At 45.8% G+C, this 19110-nt stretch overlaps 1 protein-coding gene across 1 annotated transcript in view; it reads right to left on the bottom strand.

Annotated features, from left to right (window-relative positions):
* The window catches only part of TRIOBP (TRIO and F-actin binding protein), a 197255-nt gene that overhangs the window by 125806 nt on the left and 52339 nt on the right, over positions 1-19110 (bottom strand). Inside the window, exons 7-9 of the mRNA XM_029590109.1 lie at positions 16129-16200; positions 10453-10527; positions 10189-10272 (exon numbers count right to left, since the gene is read on the bottom strand). Coding sequence (XP_029445969.1) covers positions 10189-10272; positions 10453-10527; positions 16129-16200 — 231 coding nt within the window. The remainder of the gene's footprint in view (positions 1-10188; positions 10273-10452; positions 10528-16128; positions 16201-19110) is intronic.

The following is a 19110-nucleotide window of genomic DNA, read 5'->3' as shown; positions in this document are numbered from 1 at the left end:
ACCAGAAACAAGGCAAGAACACGCTGTAGTAACTAGCACTGCAGAATGAGCAGGAGACCTATTACGAAGGCACTGGAAGGTGGCTCTTATCTTCCCTTTATACTAGACAGGATGTGATGTCATCTGTGCATGTTGCGGGAAGTCCTGCCAGCAGGGTTTATAAAAAGGGCACAGGCACTGCCGGAAGTTCAGCCATTTCCTGGGATGCAGCACAATGCCGGAGGTGGTTCAGACTAGAGGCGAGGGGCGTTACATCTGGTCATTGCAGTGACAGTCTTGGGCCAGGAACTTTGCAGCAGGATTTCTTCCAGAACCCTCCAATTACGGGCCCTGAATAAGGCCCCACAGCAAAACAACAAGGAGAATGAACTTTAGGCTGACTTGGTGGCTCAAAGCTGCAGCACAATGGTAACGGGGATGTGTGTTTAGATCCCTTAACCCCTTTCATTTGGGTTAACTGGGCTTGGGTATGCCATGGCCGTGGTGTGCTCTGGCCTGTGGAGAGAGGAAAGATGGCTTCTGTTACCGTGGTGAGTCCTGCTAGTCAATGAGTGGTGCTGAATGTGTGCCCTCAGCGGAGGTGCCTCTCCAGCCTGAGGGCCTCTTATGACAGCCCCAGGCATGCTGTCTGTGGAGAAGGAAATAATGACTAATGCTGGAGAAAAATACCCCCCCCCCCCCCCAAAATAAATAAATAAATAAAAGAATTAATAAATTTTGAGAAATCAGACTAACACCCTCAGAGAACTGATAGGAAAGGGAGAGAATGGAGGGACAACTGTTCCTTACAGATGCAAAATTAAAGACTCAAGACAACCATCCTACTGAGTAAGGAAGGATAATGTGAAACAAAGTTTCTGAAATCAAAAGGCCTTAAAAAACTGAAACTCAAACAGCAATTTCACAAAAATTAGTAAATTGCAGGAGGTTTAAAGTCAATTAGTTCTCTTTTATGGATGTTATTCTGCCCCTAGAGAGACTGAATTGCTGCTATAGACTTTTAAGCCTGACATCCTTTGGGGCAAAGAGGCTCTCTACAGGGGACCAAAGACCTGTGAGCACCAGTGATGGATCCTGCTGCGAGAGACAGTGAGGGCAGAGAAGATATCCAGATTAAGATTTAAAGCATTTTTTGGAACTAAAGAGTAGTGGGGAGGTTTCTGGATTCCCCTTTCCCACTGGGATTTCAGCGCAGGATTAATAGCCTGATCCCTAGATTTTTCTACAAGAGAAGTCACTTAAAAATACAGCCGAGGATTAAAGTGCAGCATAACCAAAGGAAGGAAGGACAAGAGAAGGAGATCCCAGCCGGATCTCCCCCTAAGGAATCAGGACATGGGAAAGAAGATCTCGAAATGTAGGATTTTTGCAGTTAATTGGGACCCCTCTCACTAGGATTCCACGGGGCGGCCGCTGGGAGAGTAAGCGCATTTAAAATCAGCATGGGCTCTACCCAGAGGTCTGTAATAAGGACACCTACCTACACCAAGAGAATCCTGTAACTACAGTCAGATGTACACTCATCATTTTGGACAAATTGACTTTATTAATCAGTAAACTTTATTTTAATACCCAGTCCTACAGCCTCATGAGAAGCTCTTAAAGTACATCACACACACTGGCAACCTTCTTTCATCGTCTGGGCCATAAGCAAGCCCTTCCCCACACAAAGAGAGTCCCCCCCCCCAGGGATTAAGAGGCGATTTGGGAGTGAATGGTTAGCCGGAGCAGCCTAGGAAGATATAAATAAGATTGTGTGCCCTTGGGATTTAAAACACCCAACTAAGGGTTACACATAGAGAGATAATGAGAAAAAAAATCACCAAAAGGTCATCTTTGCAAGCACCAATATGATAAAGAGCTAAGAAACACTTAACATGGGCTTGGGAAGAAGAAATTTTCAACCAGCCTAATTTTGTTATATGACAGTGTAACATCTCTAATAGATTAGGGTTTTCTCAGCCCAGTCCTGGAGACTCACCTAAGCAGTTGGGTTTTCAGGATAGCCACAAAGGAATGTGGAATCAGATTGCCCCCAGGACTACTAAAGGGGATGCTAGGAATTAAGGGAGTTGTTCTAAGCAACCAGATGGCTGGAAGCCAAGCAGCGAGGAACTTGTATCATGAAATCTGTAAACCTCCAGGACATCTCGGTAGTCGTTTGCAATCTTCTGCAGCTACAGCAGCTTCGTCAATTGTGCCCTTTTATTGAAAAGGAGAAATTACTACTTACTGATAACTTCCTTTCCTCTAATGAAAGCAGGACAATCCCCATAAATGGTTTATGCACCTCTAGGTGGCATCATTAAAAATATGTTGAAATCTTCTGCTCAGTGTGCAGCAGCAGCAGCAGCAGCCAAGAAAGCAAATAGAATGCTAGGGATTATTAGGAAAGAAATGGAGAATAAAACAGAGAATATCAAAATGCCTCTGTATCGCTCCATGGTGTGACTTTATCTTGAGTATTGTGTTCAGTTCTCGTCACCACATCTCAAAAAAGATATAGCAGAATTAGAAAAGGTACAGAGAAGGGCGACGGAGATGATAAAGGGAATGAACAAGTCCTCTATGAAGAAAGGCTAAAGAGGTTAGGGCTCTTCAGCTTGGAGAAGAGAAGGCTGAGGAGAGATATGATAGAGGTCTATAAAGTAATGAGTGGAATGGAATGAATAAACATTAATTAGTTGTTTACTCTTTCAAAAAGTACAAAGACCAGGGGATACACAATGAACTTTCTAGGTAATCCATTTAAAACTAATAAGAGAAAATATTTTTTTACTCAATGCATAATTAAGCTCTGGAATTTGTTGCCAGAGGATAAGGTGAAAGCTATTAGTGTAGCTGCTTTTAATAAAGGATTGGACAAGTTCCTGGAGGAAAAATCCATTAACAATTATTAAGGTAGAGTTGTAGAAATCCATTGTTTATCCCTGGGATAAGCAGCTTGGAATCTATCTACCTCATGTGATCCTGCTAGGTGCTTGTGACCTGGCTTAACCACTGTTGGAAACAGGATACTGGGCTTGATGGACCCTTGGTCTGACCCAGTATGGCAAGACTTATGTTCTTATGTACCAGCAGATAGAGACAGAGTAAAAGCTGATGTTACGGATATATAGCCCTGCCTGGACATCAGCCTGCCAGTATTCTCTGGAAAAGCCAAACTGTGGACAAACTGATTATATTTGAACATGATTATTAACAATCACCACTTATGCTTCCAACCAATAGGGAACACTGACCTCAGCAAAACAATGAACATTTACTAAACTGAGGGGCTGGTTAAGTCCTCTAACAAAAGCAGGACAACACTCTGCATCGTCCGTACCTAAAGGGCGAAACAAGGCAAAATCGGCAGCTGAGGGCAGGTCAGGGATTGGTCTGCCTTCATTAGAGGAAAGGAAAATATCAGGTAGGTAGTAATTTCTCCTTCCTCTGCACTCAGGCAGGCCAATCCCCACAAGTGGGATGTACCAAAGGTACTCCCGCACAGGACGGGAGGCTGCCCGCATTCCAGACAACACTGCCCATGCGAAAGCGGCTTCCTCCAGAGCCCAAACATCCAAGCGGTAATGCTCGGAATAGGCGTGTAAGAGACCACATTACCACATGGCAATTCTCGACAGGAGACAATAATCAAATCTCCACTCGTGATACCACCTGAGCCCTCGTGGAATGCGGTCTATTCTAATTTGGCAAAGGAATCTCAGCATCCACATAGACGGCCATGATAACTTCCTCAACCAATGGGCTATGGTTGCCCATGCTGCTGGCTCATCAAGTTTACTGCCACCATGGAGCACAAATAGGCAATCACAATTCTGGCCAGATTTAGTAGCCTCTTAGTACCGCAGCAAATGTCACTTGACATCTAAAGAACACAAAAGATTCTCCAAAACCACTTTTGGCAAAATGAAGGCACAGTCCAAAGCTGTACTGCCCCTGGAGTCTTCCGCAGAAAAGGCTCATGGCAAGAAGAAGTCTGCAGCTTAGAAACATGACGTGCAGAACAGATTGCCACTAAGAAAAAAACTGTCTGCAAGATAAGCAATCGCAAGGAGAGGCCATGCAACAGCCAAAAAGTCGAACCTGCCAAGAAAATGCAGACCCAGATTAAGATCTCATAGAGGGATCGGCAGACGCAAGGGAAGATGAAGATGCTTTACTCCCTTCAAGCATCCGGGCCACATCTGGATGGACACCAATGACTTGCCCCCTCTAACAAAGTAGAATTTCCACATGAACCGTTAAGGTATACAAGGTCAAAACTTTATACAATGCTTCCTTTCAAAATTCCAAAATTAATGGAATTTCCACTTCAAGAGGCTGAGAACCTCGCTTCTCACACCAGATCTCAAAAACTCTCCAAACACTATCACAGGATGGTAGTCCTCACGAAACCCGCTCACCACCCCACATGGTTGGGTTTCTCCTATGGTTGTTATTTTTTTTTTTCGTAATTCTATGTTACGAGACTGAAGAGGGACTCCGTATGGATAGTGGCATGCTGGGCATGCTCAGTGTGCCAGTATAAGTTTTCCGTGCCGGGCTCCATCCAGCGATGTCACTCATATGTAAGGACTAACATCCTGCTGCCTAGGAGAACACCTGTTACAAGTAAGCAACTCTGCTTTACTGTGTGGAATTTTCAGTTACCCTTCCTAGGGGCAACTTGTTGTGGTTGTCCCATGGTTCAGATTTTGTTGAAGTGGTAAGGCCTCTGTGGGTCTCAAAATGAGACTTGGGATAGATATGGAGTCAGAGAGCCTTCCTTTATTTCTCAAGAACTATTTTAAAGAACATTTCCTTTCCTAAGCTGGGAGTTTTTCTACCCTCCTGGATTCATGTATTTTTTCCCTTTTTTTCTGTAAAAGCATTTTGTTATTTTTCTTGGGTTCCCATTAACTAGGGTTTCAGTTCTTTGTTCTGATACCAACAAAGCATAGGGAACGGTTGCTTCACTAAGAAAAAAAATCCCGAGGATTGTCTGTATCCAGAGAAGGAATGACTTACAGCTATCCAGAGGAGGAGAGAGGAGAGAAAGGAGTTGGAATTGACCCCCAACAGGGCCCATGAACATCTACTGAAGATCTTAGGAGAAGAGGAGTACAAACGGTATTAATCTGATACTATGAGGGGAAAGGGAGTACGTGTCTGAAACTACTAGGAAGGTAGGAGATATGAGACTTGGCATTTGGACACAAATCTAAATTGGATTTTACTTGCCAATGGGAGGGAGTTTCCAAACTTGTCCTAAACCATGGGGAAGGGAAGAAGAGAATGCTGGCTTTACCATCTTAAAGTTGAACAAGACTAAGAAGTCACAGATTTTATTAAGCAGCTCATTTGTAACAGCTATAAGTGAACTGAACAGCTGTAAAGAATATTGCATCATTTACATCTCAGTAAGCGTAATGTTGGAAACCAAGTCAGCTTCCAGTGTGTTTTTACTGCATAGTGCTCTATTGCTCCTCTGTGCTGTTATCATCATTGCCATATACATGAACTTTGAGCTGAGGCTTAAGTGTTTGCAATGCTGAGTTGAAAGTTTCAGTGTCTTGAAAGTTATCTTTCCTCTCACTCAGGGAATCCCAGATTTTACTGAAGTAGATCATAAAGGGAAGTTTACCGTCAGTGACTGTGATTTGAGATATGTAGCCCAAGGGTTACACTAAGAATCATGACTGTGTGTATGGGGGGGGGGGGAGGGGATTCATTCACGCATCTCCATAATTTATGCTATAACTATGTTCATAAGTTGCGCCAGTTTTCAAAGCAGACTTACGCATATAAATCCGCATTGAAAATCATCCCACCAAATTTACCCCACACAAGTTACACCTATTTGGTGAGCACAAAATTTTCCTAAAAGTTTTACACAGATGAGGTTGAATTTTCCAAAGTCCAAGCCCCACCCCCAACACCAACCCCAGGAATGTCTCCGCTCAATGGTAGGTAACCTTACACAAGAAGATGTCAAATGCACATAGGCAATTTTGTTAAAAGCCACTTCTGCACATAAAATACTAATTTACCTGCAAAAATCCCTTTGAAATGTACTCCCCTAATCTTAAGAGAGCTCCTGCAGTTGCTGGTGGAGTTCAGTTAGAAGTTCAAGGCATTATCACTTATTTTCAGATGCCTCCATTCATCTATGCTGATTTACTTGGCTGATTTACAATCATGGAATAGCCTGGGGAGGACCCTTAGGTCATCACAGCAGGCCTTACTAGTTGTTATATCTTTGATGGCCACAAGATTGTCAATTATAAAGCAAACAGTGCATTTAGTTGCTTCGCACCATTGCTTTGGAACAAGGTCTATTTTAAACCGAGTTACTTAGAAGATAAAGGCATGATTATAGGTGCAAGCATTTGAGGCACAAAGCAAGGGTTTGGACAACACAGATATAATACTCTGAGGGTGGGTGGGTGGGTTGAGAACTGAAGTCCTCTTGTACAGGGGGGTCATAGTTGTTAAACTACTTTGCTTTAAGTTATTCGTTTTAACTGTTTCGTATTTTAATGTATGTTTTTATTTTATTGCTCCTCACTTTGATGCTTTTTTGAGAAATGCAAATCATTAGATTACATAAAGGTACTTTGCACGTTCCTTCCTTAAAAATTGCTCATCTCTCTGCCACCAGGGAACGAGCACTGTCCATTGCTGGCCCTACTTGCTGGAATTCCATGCCCATGAAGCTCCGCATTGAATCCTGCCCAAGCAATTTCAGAAAGCAATTAAAAACCTGGCTGTTTCACCAGGCCTACCCAGATTAGCTTTTCTGCATCCTCTTCCCTACCCTCTTGGTCCTGCTCTCCTAGCCCCTCTCCCCCCCTTTTTTGATTTTCTCTGTTCCACCCACCTCTACGAGGCTGTCCCTCATCATATCCATCCAGAATTTTCTCAGCTGAATCTTTCAAGTCATTTGGAACTTCTAATATTTGAGCTACATAACTTCGTCTGTTAATGTCACCTGTCTTCTTTAGTTATTTTATGTAATGTCATCTTTAGTTAGTTTATGTAATGTCGCCTTATGTAATGTTACCTTATGTACTGTTGCATTGTAATGTTGCCTCACGTAATGTTGCTCCCTGATTATCCCTTCCGATGTAAGGTTTCTTTATACACTGTTGCTTCCGGCAAATTTGATTATATGTACAGCCGTCGTAAGCTTTGTTGATTACTGTAACTGTTTTTCTTTTTAAGCCTGTTCATTTAACCTATGGTTGAATTCTGCTACGTTAACTCAGTTTTTTAGATCTGTATCTTCTTAGACTGTCTTTGGTTATTGTTATCCTGTTTTTTCCCCTTCCCTTGTTACACTGTATTTTCCACACCTTTTGTTAAAATGTGAACTGGCATGATGTTTCTGACAAATGCCGGTATATAAAAGCAGTTAAATAAATAAATAAATAAGTTAAATAAATAAAACAAAATGAGAATAATGTGACTTAAAGATTAGCAGACATTATAGTGGATGTAGGCCCTGTTTAATCTGTTAGGTACCGAGAAAGCTCTGTGTGGTTTCCAAGCAGAAAGGATATATATATATGCTTCCAGGTTCCAGCCTGACAAGTGGGGAGAGGGAGGAGAAAGGAGAGGGTGGGGGACAGGATGATAGCGAGCTGCATCTCATGTGTCACCCTATCACTTGCTTTCTCTGCCTCACCTGTTCAGATTTTCCCACTGGTTTTAGCATACTCTCCCGGTTCCTCCATTCAGCTGGTGAGCTCTTAGTTGGCTTCTTGCTGCCTTAGGAAAGTTTAATGTGCCCGATATTCAGGCCTATCCTGTAAAGTGCGGCCGCGTTTACCCTGCTCCTAAGCCGTTTTTAACTTCGTTTTCGGCCGCGTTAGCCCTTCCTGCGATCCCAAATCCCCTTTAACCTACTCCTACCGCGTCCTAAATTCCCTGGGCAACCCCTTCCGCCCGCGGCATGTATATTGCATGCAAACGAGCGAATTAGCGCGATATTGCATGCAAACGAGCGAATTAGCTATTCACCTGCAATCCCGTAACCCGCGCCCCGACTATCGCTACCTTTCCCTGCCATTTTGTCGCGCGTTTAACCTGGAAACTTACCGCCTACCCTGACCCAGGCGGTAGAGGCATGGGTAAGGGTAGGTGGAAAGCTTTCCCCCAGCCCCCGCTCGCCTGCCCCGGCCGCGATCATGGGTGCCGGTCTCCGTGGCAGCCCCAGTCCTCTCCCCTGCTCCCGAAGCCAAAAAAAAAAAAGTGTAAAAAACGTTGCAGCCCCCCTCCGATGTCCGGACCGGGGCTGCCACGGAGACTGCAACGGCAAAGCGACATTTCAGTGTCCCCCCTCCTCTCTGAGCAGGGCGCGAAAAGCCGCCTTGCTCCGGGAGGAGGGGGGACACTGACAGCGGCGAAGCAACGGCGAAGAAAGCGGCAAAGCGACATTTCAGTGTCCCCCCTCCTCTCGGAGCAGGGCGCGAAAAGCCGCCTTGCTCCGAGAGGAGGGGGGACACTGACAGCGGCGAAGCAACGACGAAGAAAGCAGCGAAGCGACTTTTCAGTGTCCCCCCTCCTCTCGGAGCAGGGCGCGAAAAGCCGCCTTGCTCCGGGAGGAGGGGGGACACTAGCAACGATGAAGCAACTTACTTTTCTGAAGCCATCATCAGGAACACATGCGATCGTAGCTCCTCCCGATGAAGACAAAGATGGCCGCCTGCACGGGGAAAGCGTGCAATTGGCCGCTCAAGACGTGATGTCATGACGTCACGTCTTCAGCGGCCAATTGTACGCTTTCCCCGTGCAGGCGGCCATCTTGTTGGGAGGAGCTACGGGAGCCAGATCGTGTTCCGGCTGATGGCTGCAAAAAAGATAAGTTTTGCCGGCGTCCAAAAGCGACTTACTTTTGGGATCTTGACAGATCCCAAAAGTAAGTCGCTTTTGAAAAAAAACAAAATTTGCTCCCCTTTTTTTTTTTGCTTCGCCGCTGTCACCTCTTCTCCCCCCTCCCGGAGCAGGGCGCGAAAGCAGCCTTGCTCCGGGAGGAGGGAGAACAGACTGACAGCGGTCAGGTCGAGTCCGGTCGGGTCCGGGCTGGGGGAAAGCTTCGCCGCTGTCATCTCTCTCCCCTCCTCCCGAAGCAGGCCTTGCTCCGGGAGGTGGGGAGAAGCGCTGTCGGGTCAGATCAGATGGAAAAGTAAGTTGCTTCGCCACTGTCATCTCTCTCTCCACCTCCCAGAGCAAGGCCTGCTTCGGGAGGAGAGGAGAGAGATGACAGCGGCGAAGCAACTTATTTTTGCATCCGATCGGACCAGACTTCCTGGTATCTGTCATTTCAAATGACATTTGAAATGACAGATACCAGCGTGGCGTGAAGCCTTAGGCCCGCACACCCAGGATCCTGTATAGGCGCTCTATCCAGTAAAATGGGTTGCGCGGGCCTAAGGCTTTTCGGACGCGGCTTACATTTACATATAATTAGGCTTCAGGATCGAGCGGTAGGTGAGCTGCACTGTGCGGGCGGTAACCGCGGGTGCCGTAGGCACTAACGCAGCTCTTCCTACCGCTCGGTACTGGATCACCCTGATTGAAAGTGCATTCAGCATTCGATAGCCAGTTAATTTGGCCTTATTCGGCTATCTAGCGGTCTGCTGAAAATCAGCAGCCTCTAAAGAGCTAGATAAGTCACTTATCTGACTATTTTTTAGCCAGTCAGTTTGTGGGTGGGCAGTGGGTGGATCTGGGCTGCGCTGAATATCTCTTGTAACTTAGTCAGATAAGTCATATCCGACTTAAGTTACTTCCCTGGCCAGAGCTGAATATCGGGCCCAGTACATAGACTTTAACAGACTAAAGTGGCCTTATTTTAATCCAGATGGTTTTCTATTTAAAATCTAGACCTGTGCATGGCTGATCTGGGGAAGGGGACATCAGAATCAGAAAACTTCAACAGTTACCTAATACCAGTTGGGTATCCAGATGGGAAACATACTACTGGGATTAATGTAACCAATTACTTATACATTTATGTGGAAAGCAAGGGCTGGGATCTTTCCTCTGGGATCAACATAAGGAATGCAACACCTGAAATCCATCTCTCTGGTTACTGTGACAAACCTATCACGGGCCAGGACAGAGAAAGTAAGCCCTCCTGCAGTTCGTAACCGCCAGTGCATTGCACATCCAGGACAGCATCTACTGATTCCCTCTCACCTTGTCCCGTTTGCCTGTTGGGTGAAGAAGTCCATCTCTATTCTTCCAGTCTGGCTCTTTCGGCCTTGAAGCTTTCTCAGTCCCCTAAAGGCAGATTTAAGTCAGAGGGAGAGGCATTAAGTAGGAGTATCTCGTACCTACCTTCCCCATAATGCATTGCCTCTCTGGCCTCCACACCCTCTCCATCATGCACTGCCACCTCTGGCTCTTGGAAAAGAAGCCAGCTCCTCTCTTGGAATGCAGGGCAGTGCAGTGGTGCCCTACCTGGTGTGCTCTGCTCGCCAAACGCTGGGTTATGTCTCTGCTCTGTCTCGCCATGAGGCTCTGGATGTTATCCCCCTAGACATTAGTGAGAGAAAGAGAGATGGCAAAGAATGAGCAACAAATTGCTCCCCACCGAAGCAAAAGCCTAACAGAGAAGGGGGGGATAAGATGGGAAATCTTGCTCTTAACTCAGTTAAAACGGACTAGTATCACTCTTGTTCACTGTACTGTGGATCCAGGTCACTGACAATTCATTGCTCTCAGCTCTCTTCTGCATCTTCCTGCTTCTCCAGTCTCAACCTCTCTTCTCAGGTTTCCCAAACTACTTTCTGCATAAAATAACTATTTCAGCATCAGTTCTGGCTTCAGAGAATCAAGCACCAGCTACTCGTGCAGCCCCAGCTCCGAAGCATCCAGTACCAGCTGTCCATGCAATTCTGGTCCTAGCTAATCCAGCACCTCCTGTTCCCCGTTCCCTCTACTCCACCCACCCTGTCTTTCTCGCTTACTCTGCTCTCTCTTGGCACACTTTCTGAATTTGTTTGCCTCGAAGCCAGCTCTCTCTCTCCTCTTCATTCTACTGCTACTTTCATTATCCTGAAAAGTGAATCTACCCTCTCTTTATCCTTTTCTTCTTTAACTCTTCTCTTTTTTCTGGCACAGTCCCCCAAGCTCTTTTAAAACTGCTGTGGTCTGTCCTATTTTGGAAAAAAAAAAAAAAGTTCAATTAATCCCCTAATTTGCAGCTCACCCTTCCCTCGTTTTCTGCTATTGGACGCGCGTTTTCCCTTACCCCTTATTCAGTAAGGGGCGGAAAACGCGCGTCCAACCCGCCGAACCTAGTAGCGCCCTCAACGTGCAAATGCATGTTGATGGCCCTATTAGGTATGCGCGCGGGATACAGAAAGTAAAATGTGCAGCCAAGCCGCACATTTTACTTTCAGAAATTAGCGCCAACCCAAAGGTCGGCGCTAATTTCTTCCGGCACCAGGAAAGTGCATAGAAAAGCAGTAAAAACTGCTTTTCTGTGCACCCTCTGACTTAATATCATGGCAATATTAAGTCGGAGGTCCTGAAGGGTAAAAAAAGTTAGAAAAAAAAATTTGAAGTCGGCCGGCGGCTGTCAGGTCGAAAACCGGACGCTCAATTTTGCCGACGTCCGGTTTCCGAGACTGTGGCTGTCAGCGGGCTCGAGAACCGACGCTGGCAAAATTGAGCGCCGCTCCTGTCAAAAAGGAGGCACTAGGGACGTGCTAGTGTCCCTAGCACCTCCTTTTGCCCGTTTCTACCGCCGGGCCTCATTTAAATACTGTATCGCGCGCACAGGCAAGTGGCCTGTGTGCTCTCCCGCGGACTTTACTGAATCGGCCCGAAAGAATGTGTAATCTCTTTGAGTTTCTTCTCTTCTTCCTTCAGCCCAGGTTTAGACCTTCGCTCTTCACAGAAACTGTTTTCTACTTGTTTAGATATCCCTCTTCTTCTTTTTCTTCCAGTGTTCTTATTCTCTTGATCTCAGAGGCTTTCAATGCTGTGGATCAAAAAATTCTCCTATTTATTCTAGCCTCACTCATTTTTTTCTGGCATTGCCCTTGCTGTTCCCAGTCTTCCCCTCTCCGACTGATTTGTTTTAGGGTATTTGTGGGTAACTGTTCATTAATTTCCTCCCTTGCTTTCTGTTGCTGTCTGGCAAGGCTCTGTCCTGCGACCTCTGCTCTTTTTTTTTTTTTTTTTCACTATATACCAAATCTCTGGGCTCTGTAATTTTCATTCTTGATTGTTCCTAACACTGTTTTGCTGACAGCATCCAGATTTTTCACTCATTCTCTCACCCTTCCCTGTCTTGTTTCCTCCAGGGTCTCTTCATGTCTGTCAGCTATGTCCTCTTGGATGCACGTGCACTTCCTGATGCTGAACCCAAGTAAAACCGAATTCTTACGTTTCCCTGCGTCTTCCAGTATCCCCCACCAGGCTTCCTATCTATCAGCTCCTGTCCTTAACCATTCTGTATCCAAATTTGCCAAAAGTCCTGTCATGATCACTGACCCTTGCCTTTCTCTTCACACTCACATATCCTTACTTTGCACCTCCCTTCGGCATGTGCTCCATAATAAAAATATAAAAACATAAACGGAGAATGTGACAGCAGAGGAGGACTGGACATTTCATCTCAACTTATCAGTCCTTTTTTCTTTCCAGTGCCATAGACCCCAGCTGATCACTGGCTCTCTCTTCACGGCCAGGGATCTTCAGTTCTTGAATTCTGCTGCTGTTCTCGCCTCCACCACCTTCCCTGTTCCATGCATCTACCACCTGTGAAGATTTTTTTTTTGACCTGGCAGTTTTCTCCTGTTACTTCCAGCAGAATCAGCACCGGCCTCTTCTAGATCATGCTGCCATGGGCCTTCATTTCAACTGCTCATGTGTTTTTTTTCCTCTGTCTTATAACCCCCACCTAGTCCAGTCACTGTAGTCACAGTCCTGAACCAGGGGCTGCAGGCTGTCTCCCTCTGGAACCCGGCACACCAGTGCCCTAAAGTCTATCCAGCAGGTGTCACTACTGAGCGATGGCTGAGACTCCCGGCCCTCCAGTTGTTTTTGTTTTTTGTTTTTTTACTGAGTCTGCCAGATTTTTACTGACGATCTTAACTTTTTTTTTACAGACATACATTTTATCATTGCCATTTTGTGCACATCTGGAGTTACTATGGCAATATTCACCCCTTTGTGCACAGAGACGTATTCCCCAGCTCCCGAGTACTGCAGCCTCACAGAGTCTGAGACATAGACACTGTTGCCCATGACATTTTTGCTGACATGAAATTTTTAGGGACATGTCATTTTTTTCATCCGCTTTCTTTTTCATGTCAGTAAATTGGCCAACAAATGGCAAGCCGGCGAAAGCCTCCACAGTATCCCCTCCATCAGCTGGCCCGGGGCGCGGAAGATCTGATCCAGGAATTGGACCCAGGTTCTTCACATGGCAGTGTGCAGCACTGGCCGCCACGTCTGCCCAGAAATCATTTCTAATGTTATTCCTGCATCTACTCCCCTCAAAGCCTCCTAGCTTGACCTCTTGTTCTAGAATTTCCTTTCCCCTGAAAAGGATGTGCTTCTTGTGCATGCTTTGTACCTTTCTCTCTTTTCTAAGGTAGACATATTTAGGTCCTTAAGTGTCATCTCACAGGGCTTGTGGTGCAGACACGTCATCATTTTAGTAGCTGTCTTTTCGACTGCCTCTGCTCTGCCGCCCATCATCCTGTGTACTTCTGTCTCAGGCCACCTCCTTGTCACAAACTGCTTTGCTACCTTGTGCTCTTCGCTCTGAGGTCTCTTTCCTGCTTGCTACATATCAGTATCTCACTCCCCATCATGTACCTTCTCCCTTGAGTTTCTGTGCTCCTTTGGACTTCCTGAATATTATTTTCAAGAGCCATTTTTCTTTCCTTTATGAAGCTTTTTGTCCTCTTCTGTCTTCTTTTCTCACCTGGATTATCATAACAGTATGCTAGCTCAGGGAGTGGGCAAACTATTTTTTTTTTTTTAAATGGGGTCACATAACTGGTGCTTATCAGAATCAGGGGCCTGGGGGGAAGTGGGGGTCCTCATTACAACTCTGAAACCCTAAACCAATTAAGCCTGATACATCACTTTGAATGCATACACAGCGCTGCTCTCTGCTTCTACGGCAGGGGGTAATGTGGAAAAGAGGATTAGCATTCAGACAACAACCAACAAGGACTAAAACTTCATAATCTGGTTAAACAAATAAGCGTGGGGGAAGCTTGCTTATTACGGCGGTTACTACCCTAAACCGTGGCAAGTGTACCGCACAGTGAGAGGTCCAAAGCAGCAATCATACCAATAAAAAGAAGAATTCAAACTGCTAACACCAAATAGTTAAAAACTCATATAAAACTGTTCCTCATACCCATAAAATATTTCGAAATAGACACATCAAATAATACCCAATAACTAGTAAGAATTTATAGAAATTCTCCTCTTTCTATAACTGGGAACTTTTGATTTTCAGTTGCTCTAAGATTGTTATGAATTAGCAGGCAGAGTGGAAGGGGGGCTGTTGCACATGCATGTGCTCTCGCTCTCTCTCACACAGGCACGTTTTTCTCACCCACACGCACACAAACACCCCCACACACATGCTCTCTCTCACCCACACACACACATTATCTCACCCACATACACATGCTCTCTCTAACTCACACACACATATACATGCTCTCACCTACCCTCACAAGCTCTCTCTTATCCTCCCCCCCCCCCACACACACACTCCTCCTCTCACTCACTTTTCCTCCCTCTTAAAGCAATAGCAGCAGTTTCCATCTTCAGCCCCCACAGCTGACAGGATAACTTCGAGCAATGGGGATGACCCAACTGGGGCCTTGATGAGAGGAGAGCTATGCCACACCGCTCCTCCTAACCTAAGGCCTCACCAGACAAGCTGTCAGTTCTGGCAGGGCTGCAATGCTCCTCCTCTTCCTAAGGACCCACCACCTCTCTCCTGGTTCTAGTGAAGCCATGCTGCTCTCCCTACTATGTATGCTATACCTCTGAGAGGGGGACATCATAGCCTACTGTCGACACCCAGGTTGACATCAGCAACAAAAGCCTATGATGTCAGGCCATCGTTGATGACATTGTTTCAAGGGGCCGGAGATAATGAGGCAAATGCATTAGGTAGGGAGACCGGAAAAAGCCTATCATCAAGCTGTATTTTGTCTACCCCTGTGGTAACTGACCTTCCTGATTCTGCTCTTCTCCCTATTCAACTTCCCTAAAACTTGGGTTCCTACATTGTGTCTCCCATGCCAATCCTCTACACTGGCTTCCAATCAAATTCTGTCCCAAATTCAAACTATTGGTTCTTAGCTACAAATGTATCCATGGTCTTTCCCCTTGCTTTGTTCCTCCTTTGTCCCCAGTGTCCTCTAATCTGCTCTTTCCACTCATCAATTTTTTTACTCTTCTTTATGATCCTTGCAGGAAAATGGTTGCCTCTTGCTCTTCTGCATTTCCATACTTGGACTCATCCTCTAGAATAAACTTCCTTCCATCCCCACACCCCTCACCACTTTCTGATCCAAAATCAAAGTCATGTATTTTCTCTGACTTACCTTAATGTTTAATTCCTCATTCTCCGTCCGCTCTGGTTCACTCACTACATATGTTTTTTTTCCTACCATATTGCTACTTTTGTGTCATTATTACTGAAGGTGCTGTGGTTAGGACACCATATAAAAAAGTCAATAACAATAATGATGATAGTGTTGGAGGCAGTGAGGATAGAAGAGCCTCGATGGGAGCTGGGGTGCAGCGTTGCTATCACTCTCGCTTACATAAACCTACGTACACTGCATTAATCTATCTTGCTCCACATCCTGAGGCCAAGAGAAGGGCCCCCATTACACTGGTGTTTTGTCTAAGACTGAATCTAACACTGATGCATTTGCCTTTTCTCTGCCTAAGGGGAAGGCCAAAGACATGAGGTAATCATTTTATTGGCTTTATTGTGTGATTGCCTAAATGTTTCCATTTTAGACTGAAAAATCAATGCTTTGCAAAAATAAATACAGTAAATCCAAGGGTGAACGACAAGTCCAGGAAAAAACATTCTTCTCTGTATCTCAGTCCACTTGTCTTACTGTTCCCGCTCACCTTGTCCGGCTGGGAGAAGGATCGCAGGCTCATCCTCCTGGACATCATTTCCTTTCTTGCCAGGGTTGCCTCCTGTCACCAAAAGTGAAACAACAGATCACATCACATAACACAGTCCTCATTCTGAGAGAGGCCTCCACCAAGCAGAGGCATTCCCCACTCTGTGTATCCAGCCATCTTATTGCTATAGAAGCACATGGCATCGCAAAGGAATTTCAGAGTAAAATACAGCAATCACTGTACTTCCCTGCGTGCCACGATATTTTTGTAGGTCTTTGCCAAAGTCAATGAAAATGTAAATGCTATCAAGAAGAAACGGTTTTGCTCAGTATGCCAGAGGCAGATTTGATTTTGGCTGAGCTCCCTTGCATTTATGGTAATGAGGCCAGTTTTTAAATTTTTTTTTTAATTCATATTTTTTTATTATTTGAGTGTCTCGGATCAGCATTTCATCTTAAAGTATTTCCAGTACTCAAAAAGTGTGTTGAAATCCATGAATGGTACACAATGGACTGTGTTACTGAACTTATAAAATGTTCTGAGTCCAAAGAAATTCACACATTTTGGTTATAGATGAAAATATGTAATTTTTACTGTACATTCTTCTGGGTGATTTGAAACATCAGTGGCACTAGAGTACATTAGGCACTACTTCTGTTGCCTTACTGGGCTAGCGTTTCAGAATGCTAATATATATATATTAACCATAACAAAAAAACACACCACTAAAGTGAAACCTATAAAGCTAATGTATATTTTTTTTGTACTTTTTTCTTTATCTCTATTTTCTTTTTAATAATTACTAAAAAAAAAAAAAAAAAAGAAGGGGGGGGGCGGTAAAAAAGCAAGTTCATAATTTTACTGACAAATCAGTAAGCAATCTTCTGAGCCTGCCACTCAGCTGCCAGCAGGCCTCAAGCGTTTGTAATCAATACCGGCATAAAAAGCCCCATTATATATTTTTTAATACTTTTAACCAGATGTGACACCAAAAGATTTCTTCATAAGAAAAATACAATCTTAAAGAATTTTCAGTTGTAATGAAAATCTCATAACTGATGTTTCCTCCATCCTATAACATAATGCATAGGTGACTTCACTTGTGAAAAGTCCTGAAAAGAACATCGCGGTGTTAAGTCACATTAATACCCCAACTTGAGGCCTCTGTTTTCCCATCCAATGTTTGGCTTCTTCAGAGGGTTATTGATGTAACACTGGCATTTTAAAGCTTCTACAAGAGCAGCATCTTGTTGCAAACGTGGGGGATGCAGTCGCTTGCTTGAGGAGAGTGAGCCCTTGAACCACGGCGTGACCTCAGAGCAAGACTCCAAGGAAAGCACCGTGGGAGGCAAGCGGCTCGGGCAACGGCTGGACTCGAAACTTGGAATGTAGCTTGAGTCTTGGAACACAGCTGGAAGCATGGGACGAATCTCACTCAGACCTCCGCTGACCCTGAACGCACAGAGGGGTAGATTTTAAAAGAATGCGCACGTGCACACACACATGGACACCTGATTTTATAACATGCGCACACAGGTGCACGCATATTATAAAATCAGGGGTCGGCGCGTGCCAGGGGCCTTCTGCAGTTCCCTCCCAGTCCACTCCAATTTAGGAGCAGCCTGCGAGGGTACTTCCCTACCCCTTAATCTATCCTTCCTACCCCTTCCCCTAACCTTCCCACCCCCTAGCCCTATCCTAAACCCCCGAAAATAGTTATCCTACCTTTTGCGCCTGCCTCGGGGCGCAGGTTGCGTGCGCCGGCACCCTGCCGGCATACGATCCCCCGCTGTGCCAGGGGCCTGTAGCCCTGCTCCCGGACTGCCTCGCCCCTTTCCTGAAGCCCTGGGACTTACACACGTGGCCGTGGCACGTGTAAGGCCACCTACGCGCGTAAATCTTTTAAAATCTGGCCCAGAGAGAGACCCAACAACGCAATGCTGATCTCAGGGGTAGCCCTCTGGCTACTTGATAGCCCTTTCGGACTTGCCGCTTGGGAACGATGAATGCATCAGGTCAGTTGAAGGCCAAGGACAGGACATGGCATGACATGGAACTCAGACGAAAACTCGGGGGGCTCAGAAGTGGAGACGAAGACTCAGAGGACTTGGAACGGGACACAAAGACTCAGAAGACTTGGAACTGGAGAGAGTCAAGAACAGGAGGAGTCCTGCCTCTCAGGGCACTGCACCTCAGCGTGCCCTACACAGCCCCCCGTGGGCTGGTCGTGGACCACGCTGTCCCACTGCGCACCCTACACAACCCACCACAGGTTGGTTGCGGACCACGTGGAGAGCGGGACAGGCTCAGGACTGAGATTCAGAAGAGGACAGGAGTCAGGACTATTACTTGGAACTCGGAACAAAGCTTGGAACAAGGAAAGACAATCCACTGGCTTGTCAAGCTCTACGAGCCCGGAACTAGGAACATGGACAGGAACTCGAGACTTATCTTGGAACCTGGAACTCTAGAAAAAGGGATGGACTCAGAGGACTTGATCCAGCGAAGACGGACTTGGAAACAGGCCCTGTGCCAGGAAGCACCCTACACAGCAGCCTGTGGCTAGTCACAGACCACAACGCTGGCACATCTTGAGGAACGATGAGGGAGAATCCATAAGACTGGAACATCAGGAGTTTGATTGAAGAGGCAGATGAGACGAAGATTCAGAAGACTAGCTGAGGGACCAATAGGAGACCAGGAACACAGAACAGGCAATATGACGGAGCTCCAAAGGGACAAGGAAGCCAGGAACCGGAACAGGAGGCTCAGGAATATCCAACGAAGAACAGAGTCTTCTAGAGAAAAGAAGAACACAGACAATCTTGCCGGACGAAGAGACCATGGACAACAATGAAGATCCAATGCGAAGGTCCCGAGGAGTGGAAGCAGAGCCCTTTTATAGTGCTATAGGAGCGATGAGGCGATGACATCATCAGTTGGGGCCATGGGGCTTTTCTTGCCGCTGGCCTAAGTGTTGAA

The sequence above is a fragment of the Rhinatrema bivittatum genome, chromosome 2 (assembly GCF_901001135.1).
Source record: "Rhinatrema bivittatum chromosome 2, aRhiBiv1.1, whole genome shotgun sequence".
Lineage (NCBI taxonomy): Eukaryota > Metazoa > Chordata > Amphibia > Gymnophiona > Rhinatrematidae > Rhinatrema > Rhinatrema bivittatum.
This window is presented reverse-complemented; position numbering and strand designations above follow the sequence as displayed.